This window comes from Oreochromis niloticus, linkage group LG16 (genome assembly GCF_001858045.2).
Source record: "Oreochromis niloticus isolate F11D_XX linkage group LG16, O_niloticus_UMD_NMBU, whole genome shotgun sequence".
In the NCBI taxonomy this organism is placed as follows: Eukaryota; Metazoa; Chordata; class Actinopteri; order Cichliformes; family Cichlidae; genus Oreochromis; species Oreochromis niloticus.
The window spans coordinates 28844425-28864724 of record NC_031987.2 but is presented as its reverse complement, the minus strand read 5'-3'; the positions used below and the strand labels follow the sequence as shown (position 1 = coordinate 28864724).

General features: G+C 44.8%; 1 protein-coding gene across 1 annotated transcript; it reads right to left on the bottom strand.

The window, feature by feature from the left end:
- Positions 1-4278: 4278 nt before the first annotated feature.
- LOC100694162 (olfactory receptor 4C12-like) lies at positions 4279-10073 on the bottom strand. The gene is made up of 2 exons (XM_003449527.3): positions 8993-10073; positions 4279-4349 (listed from the first exon to the last, which is right to left on the bottom strand). The coding sequence occupies exons 1-2, from the start codon at positions 9897-9899 to the stop codon at positions 4279-4281; spliced, it is 978 nt and encodes a 325-aa protein (XP_003449575.2). The 5' UTR covers positions 9900-10073.
- Between the last annotated feature and the right edge of the window lie 10227 nt (positions 10074-20300).

Genomic DNA, 20300 nt, shown 5'->3' with positions numbered 1-20300 from the left:
CAACGGCGGCAACTGGGCAGTTTTGGAGGCCGACCGTGCGGATGGCAACGGCGGCTCAGATGAAGTAGGGCAGGAGACTGACTGTGCGGGGTGCAACGGCAGCGACGTGGAAGCAGTTCATGAGGCTGACTGTGCATGAAGCAACAGCGGCGAAGTGGAAGGAGTTCAGGAGGCCGACCATGCGTGCGGCAGTGGCGACGACGCAGGCAAAGGGGATCCGGAATCCGGCGACGCAGGCGAAGGAGATCCGGAGGCTGGGGTAAGGCAGCGGCGGTGTGAGAACAGTTTTGGCGGGTGGTCACGCGGAAGGCAGTTGCGGCGACAGAGGCGACCTCGATCAAGGGGCCGCCCTCAACGGTGATGACGTCCAGCTAGAGACCAGGAAAGTGGCCAGCAAAGGCGAGGTGGTCCAGGCCGAGCTGGATCGGATGGCGAGGCAGAGGCTGGACCAGGCAAGGATGAGGAAGCCATAGGTAGGTGATGGAGCTGCAGGCGATGGCGTGGAAACCATTGATGATGGAGCTGCAGGCGACGGCGTGGAAGCCAGAGGTGGAGGGACTGCAGGTGGTGGCGCGGCAGGCTGGATAGATCCCTTGGACCCTCCAACGGAGACAGGTGGCGGCTGAAGTGGCCCTTCGGACCCTCCAGCGGAGACAGGTTGCCGAACGGGCCCCTCAGACCCTCCAGCGGATACGAGGAAGTGCTGGCCGGGCTCTCCAGAACCCCCAGCGGATACGAGGATGCAAGGCTCGCAAAATTTCAAAATCTCTGGTAGCCCTTCGGGCAGGCACTCTTCAACTTTTGGTAGCCCAAAATAAATTTAAGTAGCCCGAATAAAAAAGAGAGCAATTTTTTAATGTTTTGTATCCGTTACAATATTATACATTAAAGTATAATATTTAATAAACAAAAATTAATCAGAAAGTTGTTAAAATACAAATCACAACAACTGTATAAAAATCACAGTCATCAACTCAAATACTTGTTTCTAATTGAACAGAAATTTCTATGAACTTGTAAGAACTGTGTAGAACATGAATCAGTCTGTGTCACATCCTGAATCTGAAATTTCCACTGAAGTCAAGGGTAAGGGGTAAGTGGAACCAAGATCGAGGCCATTTGCTTTTTGAAGTTTGCATAGACTGCTAAATTTTGACAATGGTAGTTCACTCTTTGCAACATAGTACACTTTTGAAAGATTTTTCAGGACTTCTGCTTGTGGTTGGTTTATTTTTAGTATGTTTTTTGCAATTGCTGTTTGTTCTGGGAAAGATATTGCAGACTGAGCAATAATGCATTTCTTGCATTTCTCATGGGTTCTGATGGGGTCTTTCTTAAAATTACTGGTCCCAGTTACAAAGGCGCTTGGCGACTCAGATGAAATGAAACTCACAACACACCCAGCAGAACATCATGTTAATTAGCTCGTCATATTCCAGCCACAGAAATTCTTTTGTCCATGAAACCAAAAAAGCTGAGCTTTCTTTTTGCCTCATAGTCTGATTTGTCATAACTTTTCCGTTTTGTGGTCGGCTTTTCATTGGCTGCCCCTTCTTCACCCTGACCTGTCTTATTTGGCTCAGCAGAACTAAAATACCGGCGTAAATCCTGCTGCTTTTACACACGTACTTACATAACGGTCAGCGATTCTCTGCGCAATCAACCTCTCACATGTTTAAGCTTGCTGTGGGAGATTTCGCTTGTCACGTTTGAATAGTAGCTAATGAGTGATAAGACGATGTCAGAGGAATTGGTGCGCAATTAATCGTCACTCACCAATCAGTGCTGCCGCTCTCTACACACCATTCGCGCGAACACAAAGTGAAAGTGAAAGCAAAAAACAGGCACAAATTCAAACGCGATTTCAATATGTCACATATAGACAGTGGCTCATCGATGCCAATGACATAATTACTCAGCTACATTTCCGAAAGAATGCAAAAGCATTGACACATATTTTCCCTTCCTATGATAGCCCGACGGGCAGGGCTGAGATAGATTTTGGTAGCCCGACTGGAAAAATCGCTAGCCCCGGGACGTCGGGCTAGCGATTTTGCGAGCCCTGGGATGGATGTGCTGGCCGGGCTCTCCAGAACGCCCAGCGGATGAGGAAGATGGCAGCGCGGGAGCCACAGAGTGCTGGATTGGCCCACTCGAGCCTCCAGCAGGAGCAAATGCAGGGCCAGAGGGTATTGGGACCCCTGGCTGAATGTGTAGCTGACCAAGGGACTGGAACTGCTACAGGGGACTGAACAGGAGTCTGAACTGCTACAGGGGACTGAACTGAGGGCGACTGCACAGGGGACTGAACTGAGGACGACTGCACCGGGGACTGAACTGAGGGCGACTGAGCTAATGGTTCAGGTGCAAATTGAACTGCTGATGACAGAGCTAATAGCTGTGCTACAGCTGACGGAGCTAATGGTTGAGCTACAGGGAGCTGAGCAGGAGACTACAGGTAGTGGGGCTGAAAACTGAGCTACAGGTAGCGGGGACACTGAAGACTGAGCTAGTGGCGACTGACCGGGTGACACTGGAGACTGAACTAGTGGCGACTGAACGGGTGACACTGGGGACTGAGCTAGTGGTGACTGAACGGGTGACACTGGAGACGGAGCTAGTGGCAGCTGAGCAGGTGACAGTGGAAACTAAGCTAGTGGCTGCTGAGCAGCTAACTGGGCAGTTAACTGAGCTTCAGGCTGGATTACAGGTTGAGTGAGAGCAGTCTCAGGAAGAACAGTTTTATTTTCAGTAAGTTCTGAAGCTTGACTGGCTGTTTTATTGTGATTTTCTGCTCCCAAAACACTAAGACCACTAGTGGAAATGACAGATGAAAAACTAGAAACCGAAATGTCACTCAGAACAATGTCATTGTATTCCAAAAACACAGTCTCTGAATTAGATGGTTTGAGCAGAAGCTCAGAGTGATAAACAGTCTTACTCATGGAGGTCAGAATGTTAGAGGGTCTGGAGTCCAAACACCCGAGCGGAGCGTGCGATAAGCAGTCACTTTTGCTCACGAACAGGGTTTGCTCAGCAGCACTGGAGCGTTCTTCGGGAAACAGGAGGAGCGGGGAGGTGGAGGAAACTGGCGACGACAGAGAGGTCGCGGCTGGCTCCTCATCCTCCGCCCACATTGCTGCAAGGAAAGCAGCGGGCGAGTGACGGTCTGAACCAAAAGTGGATGGAGAGGAGTTCCAAGGCAGCGGCATGGAAACGCTCTCCCAAGGTGGCGGCCGCTGTTGCGATACGAAGAGCTCCGTTAGCAGCTGTTGCTGCGCTGCTGCGTGCTCGCAAGCTCGTACCGCCTCCCTGGCTTTATGCAGGTTGGAAATTAGGCCCAAAAACCCTGAGAGCCCACGAAGATGGGGATTCCCCTCGAGAATTGCCTCGATGGCATTTATCCCAATGGACATAGTTTTAGTGTCCGAGGCGTGGGAAACTCGCCTCCACAGGCTGAAGATGTGGGCTAAGCGCTGTGTGCAAGCAGGAGATGAGGACTCAAACGCAGACTTCACAGAGGCAAAAATGGGAACTCTGTTTATTGTAGGCTCAGGAAAAATTGAAAATGCTGACACCAAGACGTGGACCTTAAACATAACACAGAGAGAAGCAGAGAGAGAGAGAACATGACGGAAAGAGGAAAACACAGAACACAAGGAGTGGGAGCAAAGCACAATAATAATAATAATAATAATAATAATGGATTGGATTTATATAGCGCTTCAAGGCACCCAAAGCGCTTTAATGAATGAATAATGCCATTATTCATTCACGCTCACATTCTGGTGGAGGCAAGCTACGGTTGTAGCCACAGATGCCCTGGGGCAGACTGACAGAGGCGAGGCTGCCATATCACGCCATCGGCCCCTCTGGCCAACACCAGTAGGCGGAAGGGTAAAGCGTCTTACCCAAGGACACAATGACCAGGACAGAAAGGCCAGGGATCGAACCGGCGACCTTCCGGTTACAGGTGCGCTTCCCAACCCCCTGAGTCACGGTCGCCCAGTAACTCACATCACTAAATACACGGTCACACAGAGGGAAACAATGGGGATAAAGACACAAGGGGAAATCCAGTAAATCAACCTGAACAACTTAGGACCCATAGAATAACAAATGAACTTAACATGACACAGGAACACAGGAAATCTAAGAACGCTGGGTCAAATGACCAAGGACCCTGACAGTATATGCAGTTCAACAGCAACACTCTGTGATTTATTCAAGACACTTCCTAACATATAAATCTGTTTCACACTTTATTGCGCATACAGTTTAATAGATGGTGGAGCCTGGTGATCTTATCTCAGGAATTGGGGGATGCAGGAAGCCATCTTTAGGTGAGCCTGTAAGAGGAGATAAGGGGTTGTAAATTCTTTCTCTTGGAGATGGTCAATGGCGTAAACAACAGCTGTGGAATGCTTTTGTTCATTTTTAGTGTATTTAAACAAGGGCTGTGCTGAGATCTGGAGAGAAACTTATGTATCAGTGTCATGCTGAACGTCTTGTATCTCAAGTGGTTGGGAATTAAAAAGTGTTAGCTACTGCTCATCGTGTCTGCAGACTTAGTTAATTCAATTTCCATAACATGCTTCAGTGTGAAAATTGTGTTTTCATTTAATGGTGTACCCTTTTGGCATGATGAGTCGCCATGAAACAGAACACGCCAAAAGGTTGATTCTGTTCATCTGGACGTAGCGTTATCAGTGGGAGAAACGTTTTGTCACTCATCCAAGTGACTTCTTCAGTCTTCAGGCATCTTACAATGCTGTAATTGCAGCCATTCCCCAACTCTCTGTGAATGGTACTGATTTACAGCATTTGATATGTTAAATCTCCCAAAAAGGGAACGTAAATTTATTTAGTTGTCTCTGTTCAGATGTCCCTTACATTGGAAAAAAGGAATTGTCTTTTGGAGACACTGAGGAGAGTGCTGTTTTGGAGCGAAGACAGAAAACTAAATTTTTGTGTGTTCAGGCAACAAGCTAGCAGGAGACTATTCATCTACCTGCCTTGTAATACCCCTCCTTGGAAATCCAGTATCATTACAAGGGCTTTAGAGTGTGACCAGTTTGGTGGCATATGCGACCTATTTTCTCAATGGTGCCACTAAACGAAAAATCCTAGTTCGCACTGTTGCGACCAGCTGTTCGAGTAAGAAAAAAACAAAGTCTCCGCAACTCTGAAAGTCTCCGTGTGGTCAATAGCCAGTGTTGGGAAGGTATAAAATGTCTATGTATAAAAAGTCTAAAATGTATTCCACTACACATTACAGAATACATGCCCCAAAATATATTTTGTAACATATACCGTTATGTTACTCAACGAGAGTAATGTATTCTGAATACTTTGGATTACTTAATATATTATCAAGCTTTTTACAACTACATGAATGTACTATTGCTGTGTGATTTTTTGCTATTACTGAAGGATACTCGCCATACCAATACCAACTAGATTTTTAAATCTTAATATAAAATGAGTAACAGTAGGGTGGACATTAGGTAAGGCTGCAGTTTTTGCAGCGATCTTGTATAGAAAACTATTCTGTGTGTATATAAAACAGGTCCGCAGCTCTGAACCGTAGTAAAGGGACCTCTGGCTAATATGCGTTGGAAGGCTGCTCCAGTGGAACTTATTGTTTCGGAGGAAAACACGAACACAGTGTACAGTCGAGTCTTAATAGCTTACTTACAACTGGGCTACACTGCCCATGAGGCTACATTCTTTAGGGTTATGCCTCTAACACTCTGCCTATTGCCTTCATATTAAATAATTTTTTGAGCAATAATTTTTAAAAATATTTCTTCACGTCATTAAGCAGGCTGCAAGTAGAGGTGACATGGGCCGCGAGATTGAGACCCAGGCATTAGAGCCTCTTAATGAGTGTTTTGTTTGGGTTTCCACTAATGGAAGACGTTGAGATGAGTCCATTCAGAGACCTGGCAAATTCTAAAGATCCTCTTGAGCACATGACTGAAGATCAATGGCATAAGTTGAATGAGGTGAGGCAATCTTTTCCATCTTTGTTTTTAGATACACCGTGGCAAACTGATGTCATAACTCACAACATCATCTTTAAAGACATGAACCCTGTTCGTCTTAAGCCTTACAGGATACCAGAATGGATAGTGGGACTGTTGAAAAAAAGGAGGTTCAAATAATGCTGGCGTGATTGAGCCATCAAGGAGTGAGTAGTCAAATCCCATTGTACTTGTTCCAAAGAAAAACTCCCCACAACTTCGATTTTGTTCAGACTTGAGAAAGGTAAAAAGTATTTCCTGTTTTCATTCTTATCGAATGCCACGCATTGATGAGCAACTGGAAAGACTAGGAAAGTCTAAATACATCACCTTAGATGGTGTAAGGGTTACTGGCAAGTGCTTTTATCCTCTATAGAATACACAGCTTTTCAGATTCCAGGAATGTTTTGTTTTTTTTTCAGTACACCATTTTGCACTTTGGTCTTCACTGGGGCATCTGCAACTTTTCAAAGGTTGATGGACATTACCCTTAATGGTTGTTCCAAGTTTGCAGCTGCCTACCTGGATGATGTGGCGATTTACAGTGAACCTTGGGAGGAAAACCTGCAGCATCTAAAGGTTGTGATGGTAAAGATCCAGAAGGCTGGTTTGACTCTGAATGTGAGCAAGTGTACCTGGGCAGAAGAAGAAGTGAAAGATCTAGGATACATTGTTGGCCATGGACAAATAAAGCCGCAAATTAAAAAAATAAAAGCTATACAAACAATCCCCAGACTGAGAAAACAAGAAGCAAGTGAGGTCATTTCTGGGCTTGGTTGGATGGTATCCAAGTTTTATTCTCCATCTCTCAACCTTGGCAGCCCCTCTTATAGAATTAATGAGAAAAAACACCTCTAAAGTGATGTGGAATGATGGCTGTGAACATGCCTTCCAATCTTTAAAGAGGGATTTCTGAAGCACCTGTTTTGCAAATCCCTGGAACAGAGAGAAGCTGGTGAAAAAAAACTTGTACTTTTCTTAAGTAAGAAGCTGTTTGACAGGGAGAAAAAGGTACTCTGTGGTAGAAAAAGAAGGACTGGCAATTAAGTGGCCTACTGACTTTTTGAAATATTACCTCCTTGGAAGAGAATCTACTCTTCAGACGGATCACAGACCCCTGGTATGGATGCACTCCAAGCAACATCAAAATGTGAGGATACTGCGCTGGTGCCTAGTGCTCCAGCCGTACCAGTTCACCATCCAGCATTTTCCAAGCATCTCATTGTCCAAGAATCTTATTGCTGACTATCTTTCCATTTGCCGGATATGTTTCAAGCAGAAGGCAGGGTAGTGAGTAATGTTGGGAAGCACTAATGCAGCAATATGTTTGCAAGTTACCTCTGTGGTAGCCATCTTGTTTTTCCTGTAAAGAGGAAGCCCGACTTAATTAATTAACAGTTCTTTTATAGGCCAGTTTGAATTGAGAAGTTGTGGTCTCAGAGTATATAAAGCTGGCAGGAAACGGATAGGGGGGCATTTTGGAAGTTGTTGTATGTATGTGCAAGATTTTGTCCAATAAACTAAGGATTAATTACTTTAGTTAAGACGTGAGTTCAGTTAAGAGTAATGTCTGATGTGTTCCACACCACACCTCTCCGCTTAACATTTTCTAACCAGCCTATAGCACATACAAACAACAGAAGCCGACCTTTTCCTCTGTACTTTTTCACCTTAACTGTTTCACTTTTGTTTTCCCATCTTTATCAAACACTTCTTCCACTAAACTCTGTTCTACAAGGTGCATGAGATCACAAGGAAGACAGGGCCGACTGAGATTTGATTGGGGAATCCAGTGTCAGTAATGAAAATGAAGAATGGGTTGCTGTGATGGTGAGCGGCGGCCCTTCAGGCCGACCTGGATAGTTGTATCAACAAAGAACAATAATTATACCGGTCGGTCTGCTGGGCTAATGCCCAGTATGCCAGATTACCAGTCTCTGAACACAACACACTGTGGTGTTTAACCAACAAATGTGTTTTCCTTACAAATGTGACATTATGTAAGGATAAATAAACAGGCTTTCCAGCAGTATAAGATTCATTGCCTAAAAGCAAAACTGACAAAACACACATTTCCTTACTTTTTATGCTATGTTTATATACACGCCACTCAGATATCATGGCACATATGGAGTAATAAATGAACCAGTGAAAGAGACAGGATAAATAGTCAAAGTAATGATGAAAACAACCCAGGTACATGGAGCTTTAATTAAATCCAAATAAATGATAGCAGAATAAACAAAATACTGTAAAGCAAATTAAAATTTCTACATTTCTGTGCTTTATCATTATTCATTCTTTATATATTTATTTCTTGAATTAATAATTTAAAGAAATTCGACAATATTAATGTCAAATTTCAGTTGATTTTTTTTCAGTTAGCTGTACCTAAAGCACAGTTGGTGTCTATATAAAGAACAGTGCATTTGTATAACTTTTTTATTAATTCCTCTACCTAAAGATTTTAGCTTTCATGTTATTAGAACTTTTCAGGTCTGAAACTATAATTCTCACACCCTATTCTCTTACTGAGCTTAACAAGTGGTAACTTAAAAAATAAAATCAATAAAAATGTAAATCGACAGGTGTAGAAGAGAGCTATTAGAACATTAATCAACAGTAACAGAGGTTATTATATCAAAATGAAAAGAGTAATTCCTCTTACTAAGGTACCTGTAGGAACAGTTCCACTTTTATGTTATGAATCATCAGTACTATCAATTTTAATATTACTAGTAATATTTAAACAGCAAAATAAATAATACTGATGTCAAGCAATTTTATTTTTCATTTTATATTTCTTTCCACAGATACAATATATATATATATATATATGTATATATATATATATGTATACACAAAATGTGTTCTGGAAGGCATGATTTGATGATGTAAAACTCATTATAGAACAAATGACTGTACTTAGCATCCAATTTTAATACAAGAAATTATTTTGCCCTGACAAAGCAGCTTTTTTAGATGTTTAGAAATTTCCTTCATTTTCAGCCCATATACAAATGGATTAAACAAAGGGTGATAGAGCACTATTTGTAATGTCATTATTACGCGTACAGTTTTTGGAAAACCTAGTTCCACCCGAGCTATGCTTATATCATACACAAAAAACACAGAGGCACTGATTAAAACTAAGAGATGGGGTAAACAAGTCTCTGCAGCTTTCTTCCTAATTTCTTTACAACTTTGATAAGAAACAATAAATATTATTGTGTATGTGAAAACTATGAAGAGCATAGGAAGTATTGCAAGATCTAGTAAACCAACCACACCAAAGATGGTAATTAATCTTGATCTTTGACACTGAAGAGTGTAAACTGCATTATTACAAAATATTCCTTTTATATTAGAGTCACACAGTTTAGCTTCAGCACTCGCTATTGCTTGGACAGCAACATGACAAGCAGGTACAAGCCAAGCCACAACCAGGAAAATACTCACAGTAGTTTTTGTCATGATAGTTTGATATTCCAGAGGTTTACATATAGCCACATATCTGTCATAGGCCATGGCAGCCAACAGAGGTAACTCTGAACCACCTAGAGTGTAAAATATAAAAAACTGAAAGAGGCAGGCTGAATATGTTGTGACTTGTTTTTCAGATAAAAAGTCAATCAGAAGTTTTGGGTAAACAGTTGTGCTGTAAAGAACAGAGTTAAGTAGCAAAGCTACAATGAAAATGTACATAGGCTCATGAAGGTTTTTATGAGTAAAGATTAAATACACAATAGTAGAATTAGTGCAGATTATTAGAATATATAATGTAAACATAATAAAAAATAAAATATATCTGTAGTTGTTAATTTCCGTGTACCAGTCCAGAGTTAGAAAGGTAACATTTAACTCTTTATCCATTATTGTTTTCAAAGACAAAACATTTGCTCATAAAACAAATTGCACAACAACTATGAATAGAAAACTTTAAAAAAAACTAGAAAGAATTATGCCAACATGCAACAGGCGTTGTTCTGCTTTTCATAAAGGTCTCTGAACTTAAAATATATCTTGGAGAGCATTCATTACCAAGATTCACATAGTTATTCATACGAGTCTGTGGAAGGTTTTTATTATTTTGCTTCATCCTCAAGGGAGGGAGAGTTCTGAACCATCATTGTTCTGCCTTTTTGTAATTGATGCTTTGGGAATGTACAATTAATCCTTCCTTTCTGTTTAATGTGAACATTCAGGACAGCAACACTATCTCACTTTATAAGTATAAAATTAAAAGTAATACAAGACCAGATGTTTAAACAAAGAAGAGTAAAAAATAAAAATGAATGAAGTCAATAAGAACAATTCTCTCGCACACAGTAATTTCAAGGTGCCAACATATGCTTTCAACATAAAGTAAATGTTCTTCTCAAATCATTGATTAGCTAACTTCATAGCAGTATTCATGTTGGTGATGTCCTTTGTGCAAAAACTGTTCAAAAGTCTACTTTTGTGTGTCCTGTACCATTAGCCCAAAACCAGAAAATCTTATACAAACTAAGTGCAAAAATGAGTAATGCAATGAGCATATGACCAGAACAATATACCAGTGGGTTATTTGATTATGTTCATCAGTGTGACAGCCTGGGGGGAAGAAACTCTCTCTGTAGTGTTTGGTTTTTGTAAACAGTGCTCTGTAGCACCTACCTCAAAGTGGCAGTTTGAAGAGTTTATGTCCAGAATGTGAGGGGTTTGCAGAAATGTTTTCTGCCCATTTCCTAACACAGGACCTGAACACGTTTTGGATGAAAGAGTCCCTCAAGATTCAAAATCTTTTTTCTGTGGTCAAACTTTCAAATGTTTTTTTTAGTGTTCCTGTGCAAAAGAGAGTGTGGGTTTTGATTTGTATTCAAGTTTTATGGCAATAGTTTCGCCATTGTAAGATGGACCCACACACGCAATGGGTGTGTTCACAGTTTTCTGTGAGTGTCATATGTTTTGGTTTAATTCCTGTTAAGATTTGCTAGTTCTTAGGTTTTGGTTTCTGTGCTCCCTCTGTTTAGTGTCTAGTCTGTGTCTCTGTGCTCTCCCTGGTCCCACGTCTCCTGTCTAAGTCATCCTGTGTTTCCCTTCTGTCTCCCATTTCCTGATTACCACCCTGTGTATTTTAGTCCTTTGCCATTCCCTGCTTGTTGTCGCATCGTACCCTCATACATGTGGGGTTTTCCTGTGCTCCGTGTTCCCCTGTAACTCCTGGTTTCCTGTTCCATAGCCCTAACTTCTAGTTTTCCTGTTTTGGTTTTGTTTTGAAATGTTCAAGTGTTTTACATGAAAATAAATTTCTCAGAACAACACAATCATTGCCTTGTGCTGACTGAATTCCTCTTTGCAAGAATAAACTATTCAAAATACAACTCCAGTAGCGTGACTTCTTTTATTTAATGCACTAAATTAGCACAACAGTCTTCTGAGAGGTAATCATTAGTGTAGAGGGAGAAGAGCAGCAGAGAGAAACAGAGGCAAGAGAGAATAGAATGACCTGAGTAAGTGATGTAAGTGATTTAATCCTATGATGGTCAACCTCTTTGGTTTAGTACAAGTACACCAAGTAACTGTTTCACTGTGTCATATACATATTGTCAGGGAAGGACCCTCATTGACAACGTGTCAAAGAGAGGCCAGTACGTAATATGTGGACCCAAACGCAGTTACAATCACAGACAGCAACAACCAGATTTAACACAAACCTTCATTGAAAAACACAGGAATAAACAATGACATTAAAAGAGTGTACATGGCACAGGGGTCGTGAACGTGAAGGGTCTGAAACAGAGGAACAGCGTGGTTAACTGAAGGAAACAGAGGCTAGAGGGAATAAGAATGACCTGAGTAAGCGATGTCTTGCTTGGCAGGTAAGAGGAAGATTTCCCCGGGGAACTGAGGTAAGCATAAGAAGAAAAGGCCGTGTAGTACTAACACAGGTTTACAGACCATCTGGCAAAGAATAGTTGTAGATGCTTGTCCTTGCTGGTTGATTGTAGACAGGTGAAGATGAGAGCTGTGGTTGAGGGGGGTTTCCCCCCAGACGTGGGAGTGCTGAGACAGTGTGGAAAAATACAACCATTCACAAGACCATGATACATGTCTGTTCCCAGTATAAAACTGGAAGTAGTTTATAAATGAACGGTACCGGTAAACATCTGCCACATGTGCATAAACGGTAAATATCTGCCACGGTGAGCAGATGTTTACCGTTTATGCTTTTACTTCCTTACAAGTAAAGTAAATGTGTTGGAACTCGCTACTCTGTGTCTCACTTTATAAGTGAGAATTTTTCTAACAAGCCTATAGCACATTTGAACAACAGAAAATGACGTCCTTTGAAAACAGGCACATTTAAATTCCAGGTTTCTAAAAAAAAAAAAAACATAATATCAATATATAAGTGTGATGTATGCGACAGACACTCACACACACACACACCGTTTTTGCTCACGAAAACGTTTTTATTTATGATAACAATGCACCGTGACAGCTCGTCCCGGTCCAGCACGCTCCCCGCTCGACTCTGCCGTCACTATATAAACACACAGAAGGAAAAAAACACTCATCACACAATCGCCACCACCTGTGGCAAACCCCGGCACGAAACGGCGGTAGTAACCCGCCAGCCCCAGGAACCGTCTCACCTCCTTTTTCATCTTGGGGCGTGGGCAGGATGCTAGAGCCGACGTTTTCTCTACCTGTGGACGCGCCTGCCCGCCCCTCAAGTGGTACCCCAAATACTGAACCTCCCTCCGTCCAACCGCACACTCCTTCGGGTTGGCCGTGAGCCCCGCCTGCCTCAGGGACTCCAGGACCGCGGCCACCCGCCGCACATGCTCCGCCCAGGTGTCACTGTAGATGATGACGTCATCCAAGTAAGCGGCAGCATACACAGCGTGCGGACGCAGCACCCGGTCCATGAGGCGCTGAAAGGTGGCAGGAGCTCCGAACAAGCCAAACGGAAGAGTGACGAACTGGTACAAACCGTACGGAGTGGAGAAGGCCGTTTTCTCCTTGGACTCCACAGACAAGGGAATCTGCCAGTAGCCCTTGGTTAAATCCAGTGTCGTGAAAAACCGGGCCGTGCCTAACCGGTCCAGGAGCTCGTCGACCCGGGGCATGGGATAAGCATCAAACTGTGACACCCCATTCACTTTGCAATAGTTGACACAGAACCGTATAGACCCATCCTTCTTCACCACGAGAACGATGGGGCTACACCAGGCGCTGTGCGACTCTTCTATTACTCCCATCTTCAGCATTTCGGCCAATTCCCTCTGAACGATTTGCCTTTTGTGTTCAGGGAGGCTGTAGGGCCGTGAATGCACCGTCACACCAGGCTGTGTTTCGAAATGATGCTCAATGAGAGACGTTCGGCCGGGCAGGGGGGAGAACACGTCCGTAAAGCGCTGTTGCAACGCGGCAACATCCGCTCTCTGAGCCTGTGTGAGATGGTCATCACAATGGAGGGAGGCGGGAATGATAGAATTTGGCACCTCCGGCCCCAACTCATCTCTCTCCTTAACCAGGCTCACCAGAGAAGCAGACTCAGCCTCCCTCCATGCTTTCAGGAGGTTGAGGTGATAAATCTGCGTGGCCCCTCCCCTGTCCGACCGTGTGACCTCATAGTCAACGTCCCCCACTCGCCGTGTGACCACAAAGGGACCTTGCCATTTGGCAAGTAACTTTGAGCTAGAAGAAGGGAGTAATACAAGCACTCTGTCTCCCGGTGAAAATTGCCTGAGTCTTGCCCCTCTGTTATACAGGCGCTGCTGACGCTGCTGAGCCTGGAGCAAATTCTCCCGTGATAACCTCCCCAAAGTGTGGAGTTTCGCTCTCAGGTCCAATACGTACTGAATCTCGTTTTTTGCGGGGCTTGGACCATCCTCCCAGCTTTCTTTAATTAGGTCGAGCACCCCAAGCGGCTTCCTGCGGAACAGCAGTTCAAAGGGAGAAAATCCCGTGGAGGCCTGGGGTACCTCCCACACTGCAAATAACAGAGGGTCTAACCACCGATCCCAATTGCGTTCATCCTCGTGAATGAACTTGCGAATCATGGACTTTAAAGTCTTATTCAGTCACTCCACCAGCCCGTCAGTCTGAGGGTGGTAGACGCTGGTCCGAATAGATTTAATGCCCAGTAATTCGTACAGTTCACGCAGTGTGTGAGACATGAACGACGTGCCCTGGTCAGTCAGTATCTCTTTCGGAATACTGACTCGGGAGATGACCTGAAACAGGGCCTGTGCCACGCTCTTCGCAGAGATGGTTCGCAGTGGCACTGCTTTCGGGTATCGCGTTGCATAATCCACCAGAACTAGTACAAAGCGATGACCGCGTGCACTCCGGTGAAACGGCCCGATGAGGTCCATGCCAATATGTTGATTAACAAGTTGGTAGTCCGGGCAGGACGCACACCAGCGGCGCACGTCCGCATGGATGCCGGGCCAATAAAATCGAGCCGTTATTCGCTCCAGAGTTTTGTCATATCCCATATGCTCTGCCATGGGGTTATAATGAGCCGCCTGGAAAATTATTTCCCTCGTGGCACCAACAACTGGGTGTGCGTCTCCTCCGTGCGAGCGTCACGACTCACTCGATATAACCTATCCTATCTTTTAATAACAGAAAACGTGGGTAGGTCCGCGCGGCTTCAGGGCGCACCACGTGACCATCAATCTCAATCACTTGGTCGAAGACTGAGCGTAAGGTGTCGTCACAAGACTGTTCCAGTGGGAAATCTCCCGTGGGGGTAACTTCTGGAGCCGGCGGGTCCTCCCTTGAAGGGCCCGCCGTTTCCCCCTCCCCGGAGTCAGCGTCGGACGACCCGGAGTCACCACTGAGCGCCACGCAAACACTACATGCTACCAATGGTTGTGATCGCATCCCCGCATAATGTCCCAACAGCTGATGAAACCCCGGCCAATTCGTGCCCAAGATAAGGGGATGCGACAGGCACGGGCTAACCGCAGCCTTAACTATGCGTTTTGCCCCTATATTTTAACAACAGTGGCACTATGGGATACTTGTGCACGTCACCATGAACACACCGCATCTCCACCCACTCCGCCTCCAACAATGCCCCGGGGCGAACCAAGCTTTGGTGCACGAGGGTCTGCGTACAGCCCGTGTCCACCAAAGCCTGGCGTACACCCCCTTGAGCCCTTGCCGGGATGCTGTATGTCCCTCCCGGACCGGGAGAGGGTGCTGGGGTGCTGGCAACACGGAACACCTGCCCCACTTCCATCAGCGGAAAATCCCTCCTCAGGTGTCCCGGCTACCCGCACTTCCAGCACTCCTGCCCCGGCGTCTGTGCTGCTCTCCGTGGCTGAGGGACAGTGCCAGATGTCTCCGATCCCTGGGGAGGCAAAGCGGAAGGAAAAGGGTTAGTAGGACTCCGTCGGTGCGGTGCTGGTACCGGGGCCTTTGCTAGGCAGCCGGCTGGCTCCACAGCTTTGGCAGCCAGGAGATCCTCCACCAGCGTAACCGCCACCTCCAGCTTGGCAGGTCTATGACACCAGACCCATCTCGCCGTCTCCGACGGCAGCCCCTCCACAAACTGGAGAGTTTGAGCCGTTTGAACCTCCCCTGACAGCAGCGGGACCAGCCGCGGGGCCCACTCCGCTTGCGGCCACCGGCACGCCTCCTCCGTTGCACGGAACGCCTCCAAAAAGACCTGGGGATCGTCACCGTCCCCCATCCTGTGCATCACCACTGACAGAGGCGGCGACTTTGGCGACGCAGCAGCCTCGACCAGTTGCTCCAGGACCTTGGTCTGGTGCTCCGAATGTTCCTGGAGATTCACCAGATGCTCCCACTGGGCCACGGCCTGGTCCCGGCACATCATCGCCAACTCCGCCAGCATCTGTGCCAACAACTGCACAGGCTGAGCGGACGCCGCATCCTGGGGGTCAGACATCCCACACTGGGTTTCGGCACCACTTGTGATGTATGCGACAGACACATGTGCACACACACCGTTTTTTCTCACAAAAACGTTTTTATTTATGATAACAATGACAGACAATAAAGCTAACAAGCCTTTCTGACTGCTGGACTGCTCGTCCCAGTCCAGCACACTCCCCGCTCGACTCTTCCGTCACTATATAAACACACAGAAGGAAAAAAACACTCATCACACAATCGCCACCACCTGTGGCTCACCTCCCTCCCGGTACTGCCCCCCTGAGCTCACCGCTCCACCCTCCCCTGCAGCTACGCAAGGGACCACACCTCCGTCACAATAAGAAGAGTTGAAAGGTATTGTAGTGGGGTGTGGTCTGCAGTGCCATACAGGAAAGGCAGATGCACATGCACGGCATCCGCAATAACGCCCGCTGAGTTAAAGACGGGTAATTAGGGTTTGTAGGTGGGAATAGAGAGTTGATATTGGTGTGATGTGTTTTGGTGGTGCTGTCACTTGGTGTTCGCTCTCTCTGCGGTAGAGTATCACTTCCTGTTCCTGCTCAAACACAGTGGTGTTTTTGAGTAGCTTATCTGCTTAGCAGTTTAATTAAAAACTTTTAGATACATTCCTTTTTCATAGTATAATCTTCACGTGCTTCATCCGAAGCACACTTTCTGTGTACTCACTACCTAATTCATAGCCAAAGTATTCACTCACTTTGTCTTTACCGTTTCGCTAGCTTATCTTAGCTTGTAGCAAACTCGCTAGCAGCATGGCCTCTTCACCTGTCCCTCCTGCACTTTCCTGCTCATTGTGTCAGATGATTAGTTACTCCTCGGCCTCCTTTAGCAGTAATGATACTTGTAACAAATGTAGCATATTTGCAGGATTACTGAATTGGAGACTCGGCTTCGCACCCTTCATTCACCTGTAGCTAGCCAGGCCCCTGTAGCTGGTGTAGCAAAAGATATTGTAGGCCCCAGTAACTGTTTCCCTGCAGACCCCAAGCAGCTGGGGAAAGAGGGCGGCTGGGTGACGGTGAGGAGGAAGCATAGTCTTAAACAGAAGCCCCAGGTACACCACCAACCTGTTCATGTGTCTAACCGTTTTTCCCCACTTGGCGACACACCCACCGGGGGTCAAACTCTGGTAATTGGTAATTCTGTTCTCAGACATGTGAAGCTAGAGACACCGGCAACCATAGTCAATTGTCTTCCAGGGGCCAGAGCAGGCAACATTGAGGGAAATTTAAAACTACTGGCTAAGGGTAAACGTAAAATCAGTAAAATCATAATTCACGTCGGCAGTAATGACACCCAGTTAGGCCAATCGGAGGTCACTAAAATCAATATTGAATCTGTGTGTAACTTTGCCAAAACAATGTCGGACTCTGTAGTTTTCTCTGGTCCCCTCCCCAATCAGACCAGGAGTGACATGTTTAGCCGCATGTTCTCCTTAAATTGCTGTCTGTCTGACTGGTGTCCAAAAAACGATGTGGGCTTCATAGATAATTGGCAAACCTTCTGGAGGAAAGCTGGTCTTGTTAGGAGAGATGGCATCCATCCCACTTTGCATGGAGCAGCTCTCATTTCTAGAAATATGGACAAAATTATTAAATCCCCCAAAATATGACTATCCAGAGTTGGGACCAGGAAGCAGAGTTGCAGTCTTACATGCCTCTCTGCAGCTTCTCTCCTCCTGTTACCCCCAAAACTCCATCTCCACTGAAACTGTGTCAGCTCCCAAACAGATAAAAACAAACTAAAAACCAGTAATAAACAACTTAAACATAAAAAAATCACAAAGAAAGTACAATATAGTATCTGACCCAAAGAGTAAAACAGTGAAATGTGGATTATTAAATATTAGGTCTCTCTCCTCCAAGTCTCTGTTAGTACATGACTTAATAATTGATCAACAAATCTGTCATGGTCCCTGTGCCCCGCTGGTCGACCCTCTATTAGGCAATATGTTTGTGGTTTTTTGCTCTCTCCCCTCTCGCTCTCTCTCTCTCTCTCGCTGCGGCGACGCTCACTGCGGGCTCCCGCTGCTGGCCCACACACCTGCTCTCATCACCGCACTGGCCGCTGATCCCAGCTGAGTACTGCACTATTTAAGATGGCGAGTGTGCGCTAGTCTTTGCTGGATCTTTGAGCTATCAGCGTCAGTCAAACGTGTGCATCTGCCAACCTGTATCTTGAAAGCCCTTTGTTATTATTCCGCTAACCTGACCTTTTGTGTTTAGATCGTTTTTGGAACCGGATTCTGAGAGGAGTGACTGAGGAGGAGGAGGAGGAGCTTTGTACAGAAAGTGTGGAGCACTTTTTCCCCTAACCCTGTTTCCCACGGACCCTGGCGACCCGGACCCCTTTCCCCTGCACGTTGTATATAGCCACTTGGTGATTGTGTTCACTGTGAATAAACGCACTGTTCTTCGCTTAAAGGAATACCCTGGCCTGCGCCTGAGTGTCTTTCGGAAACCATATCAAAATCGATTTACTTTGCCTTACAGAAATCTGGTTGCAGCAGGATGATTGTGTTAGTTTAAACGAATCAACCCCCCCTCCCCCCGAGTCATTCTAACTACCAGAAATCTCGAAGCACAGGCCGAGGGGGCGGTGTGGCAGCAATTTTTCACCCCAGCCTACTAGTCAACGAAAGACCAACACAGACTTTTAATTCATTTGAAAGCCTGATGCTTAGCCTTGTCCACCCCAGCTGTAAACCTCAGAAACAAGTCTTATTTGTTATCATCTATCGTCCACCTGGAACTTACACAGAGTTTCTGTCTGATTTCTCAGACTTTTTATCTGATTTAGTGCTCAGCTCAGATAAAATAATTATTGTGGGTGATTTTAACATCCATGTAGATGCTAAAAATGACAGCCTCAACATCACATTTAATCTGTTATTAGACTCAATTTGCCTCTCTAAAATGTAAAAGAACCCACCCACCACTTTAGTCACACTCTAGATCTTTTTTTATCATATGGCATAGAAAACTGAACATTTAACACTGTTTCCTGAAAACCCTCTGCTGTCTGATCATTTTCTGATAACATTTGAAATAATAATAATATAATCAATCAATTTGTCATCAAATAATTGATTACACAGCAGTGGGGAGTAGATTTTATCACAGTAGATGTCTTTCTGAAAGCGCTGTAACTAAGTTTAAGAATATAATCCACCCACTGTTATCATCTTCAATGCCCTGTACCAACACAGAGCAGAGCAGCTACCTGATCGCTACTCCAATAGAGGTTTGTTAATAATGTTACCTCCTCACTACGTACGACTCTGGATACTGTAGCTCCTGTGAAAACTAAGGCCTCAAATCAGAAGTACCTGACTCCGTGGTATAATTCTCAACACGTAGCCTAAAGCAGATAACTTGTAAGCTGGAAAGGAAATGGCGTGTCACAAATTTAGTAGATCATCATTTAGCCTGGAGAAATAGTTTGTTGCTTTATAAGAAAGCCCTCCGCAAAGCCAGAACATCTTACTATTCGTCACTGATTGAAGAAATAAGAACAACCCCAGGTTTCTCTTCAGCACTGTAGCCAGGCTCACAAAAAGTCAGAGTACTGTTGAGCCAACCATCCCTTTAACGTTAACTAGTAATGACTTCATGAATTTCTTTACAAATAAAATTTTAATCATTAGCGAAAAAATTACCAATAATCATCCCACAGATGTAATATTATCTGTCACGGACTGCTGGGGCAAACCGTGTGGAGTGAGTAGAGGACCCAAGAGCAGACAGAGGCGAGGAGACTAAACTGGACTTAACAAAAGGTGAGCCTTTATTCAGGGCTGAAAACTCACGGAAAAAAACAAAGTAACTGACGGAAAACCTGAACATAGACTGGGAAACTATGACTTACTGTGATTTTATACTATGACTAAACAACATACAAACTATGACTTACTATGACTTGACTGGGAAACCGTGACAAGGGGTAGGGGAGATAACACAGATGATGTGACATTGAACACAGCAAGACTGAGGACTAAATACACTCATGAGGTGATCAGGGGAATTGGAGACACATGAGGACACAGCTGACTAGAATGAAACATAATGACAACCAGTGTAGGGACTAATGTGTTATTAAGTAACACATTACAGTAACTACGTTATTATTGTGGTAACAATAACGGTAACTAGTTATTATGCCAAAAAATTAGGAACGCGTTAATCGTTACTGGATTTAGATAGGGTCGTTATTCGTTACTTTGTGTGTTGCGTTCGACCTACCTCGGAAACTCAAGTAACGGCGTTCTGGTTAGCTTCGTCAGAGAAGTTGGGATTCCAATATGGCAATGCCTTGAAAACGGTTGTTTTGCTAGCCCTCTACAAAAACAATTAC

What these genes read in the sequence shown, in the direction of transcription:
- LOC100694162 (XM_003449527.3), bottom strand. Translation starts at nt 9,899, where the DNA reads ATGGATAAAGAGTTAAATGTTACCTTTCTAACTCTGGACTGGTACACG. An exon ending in ACATCTAAAAAAGCTGCTTT is followed by an intron (nt 4,350 to 8,992) that starts GTCAGGGCAAAA and finishes CTCCTCTTACAG; the next exon opens with GCTCACCTAAAGATGGCTTC.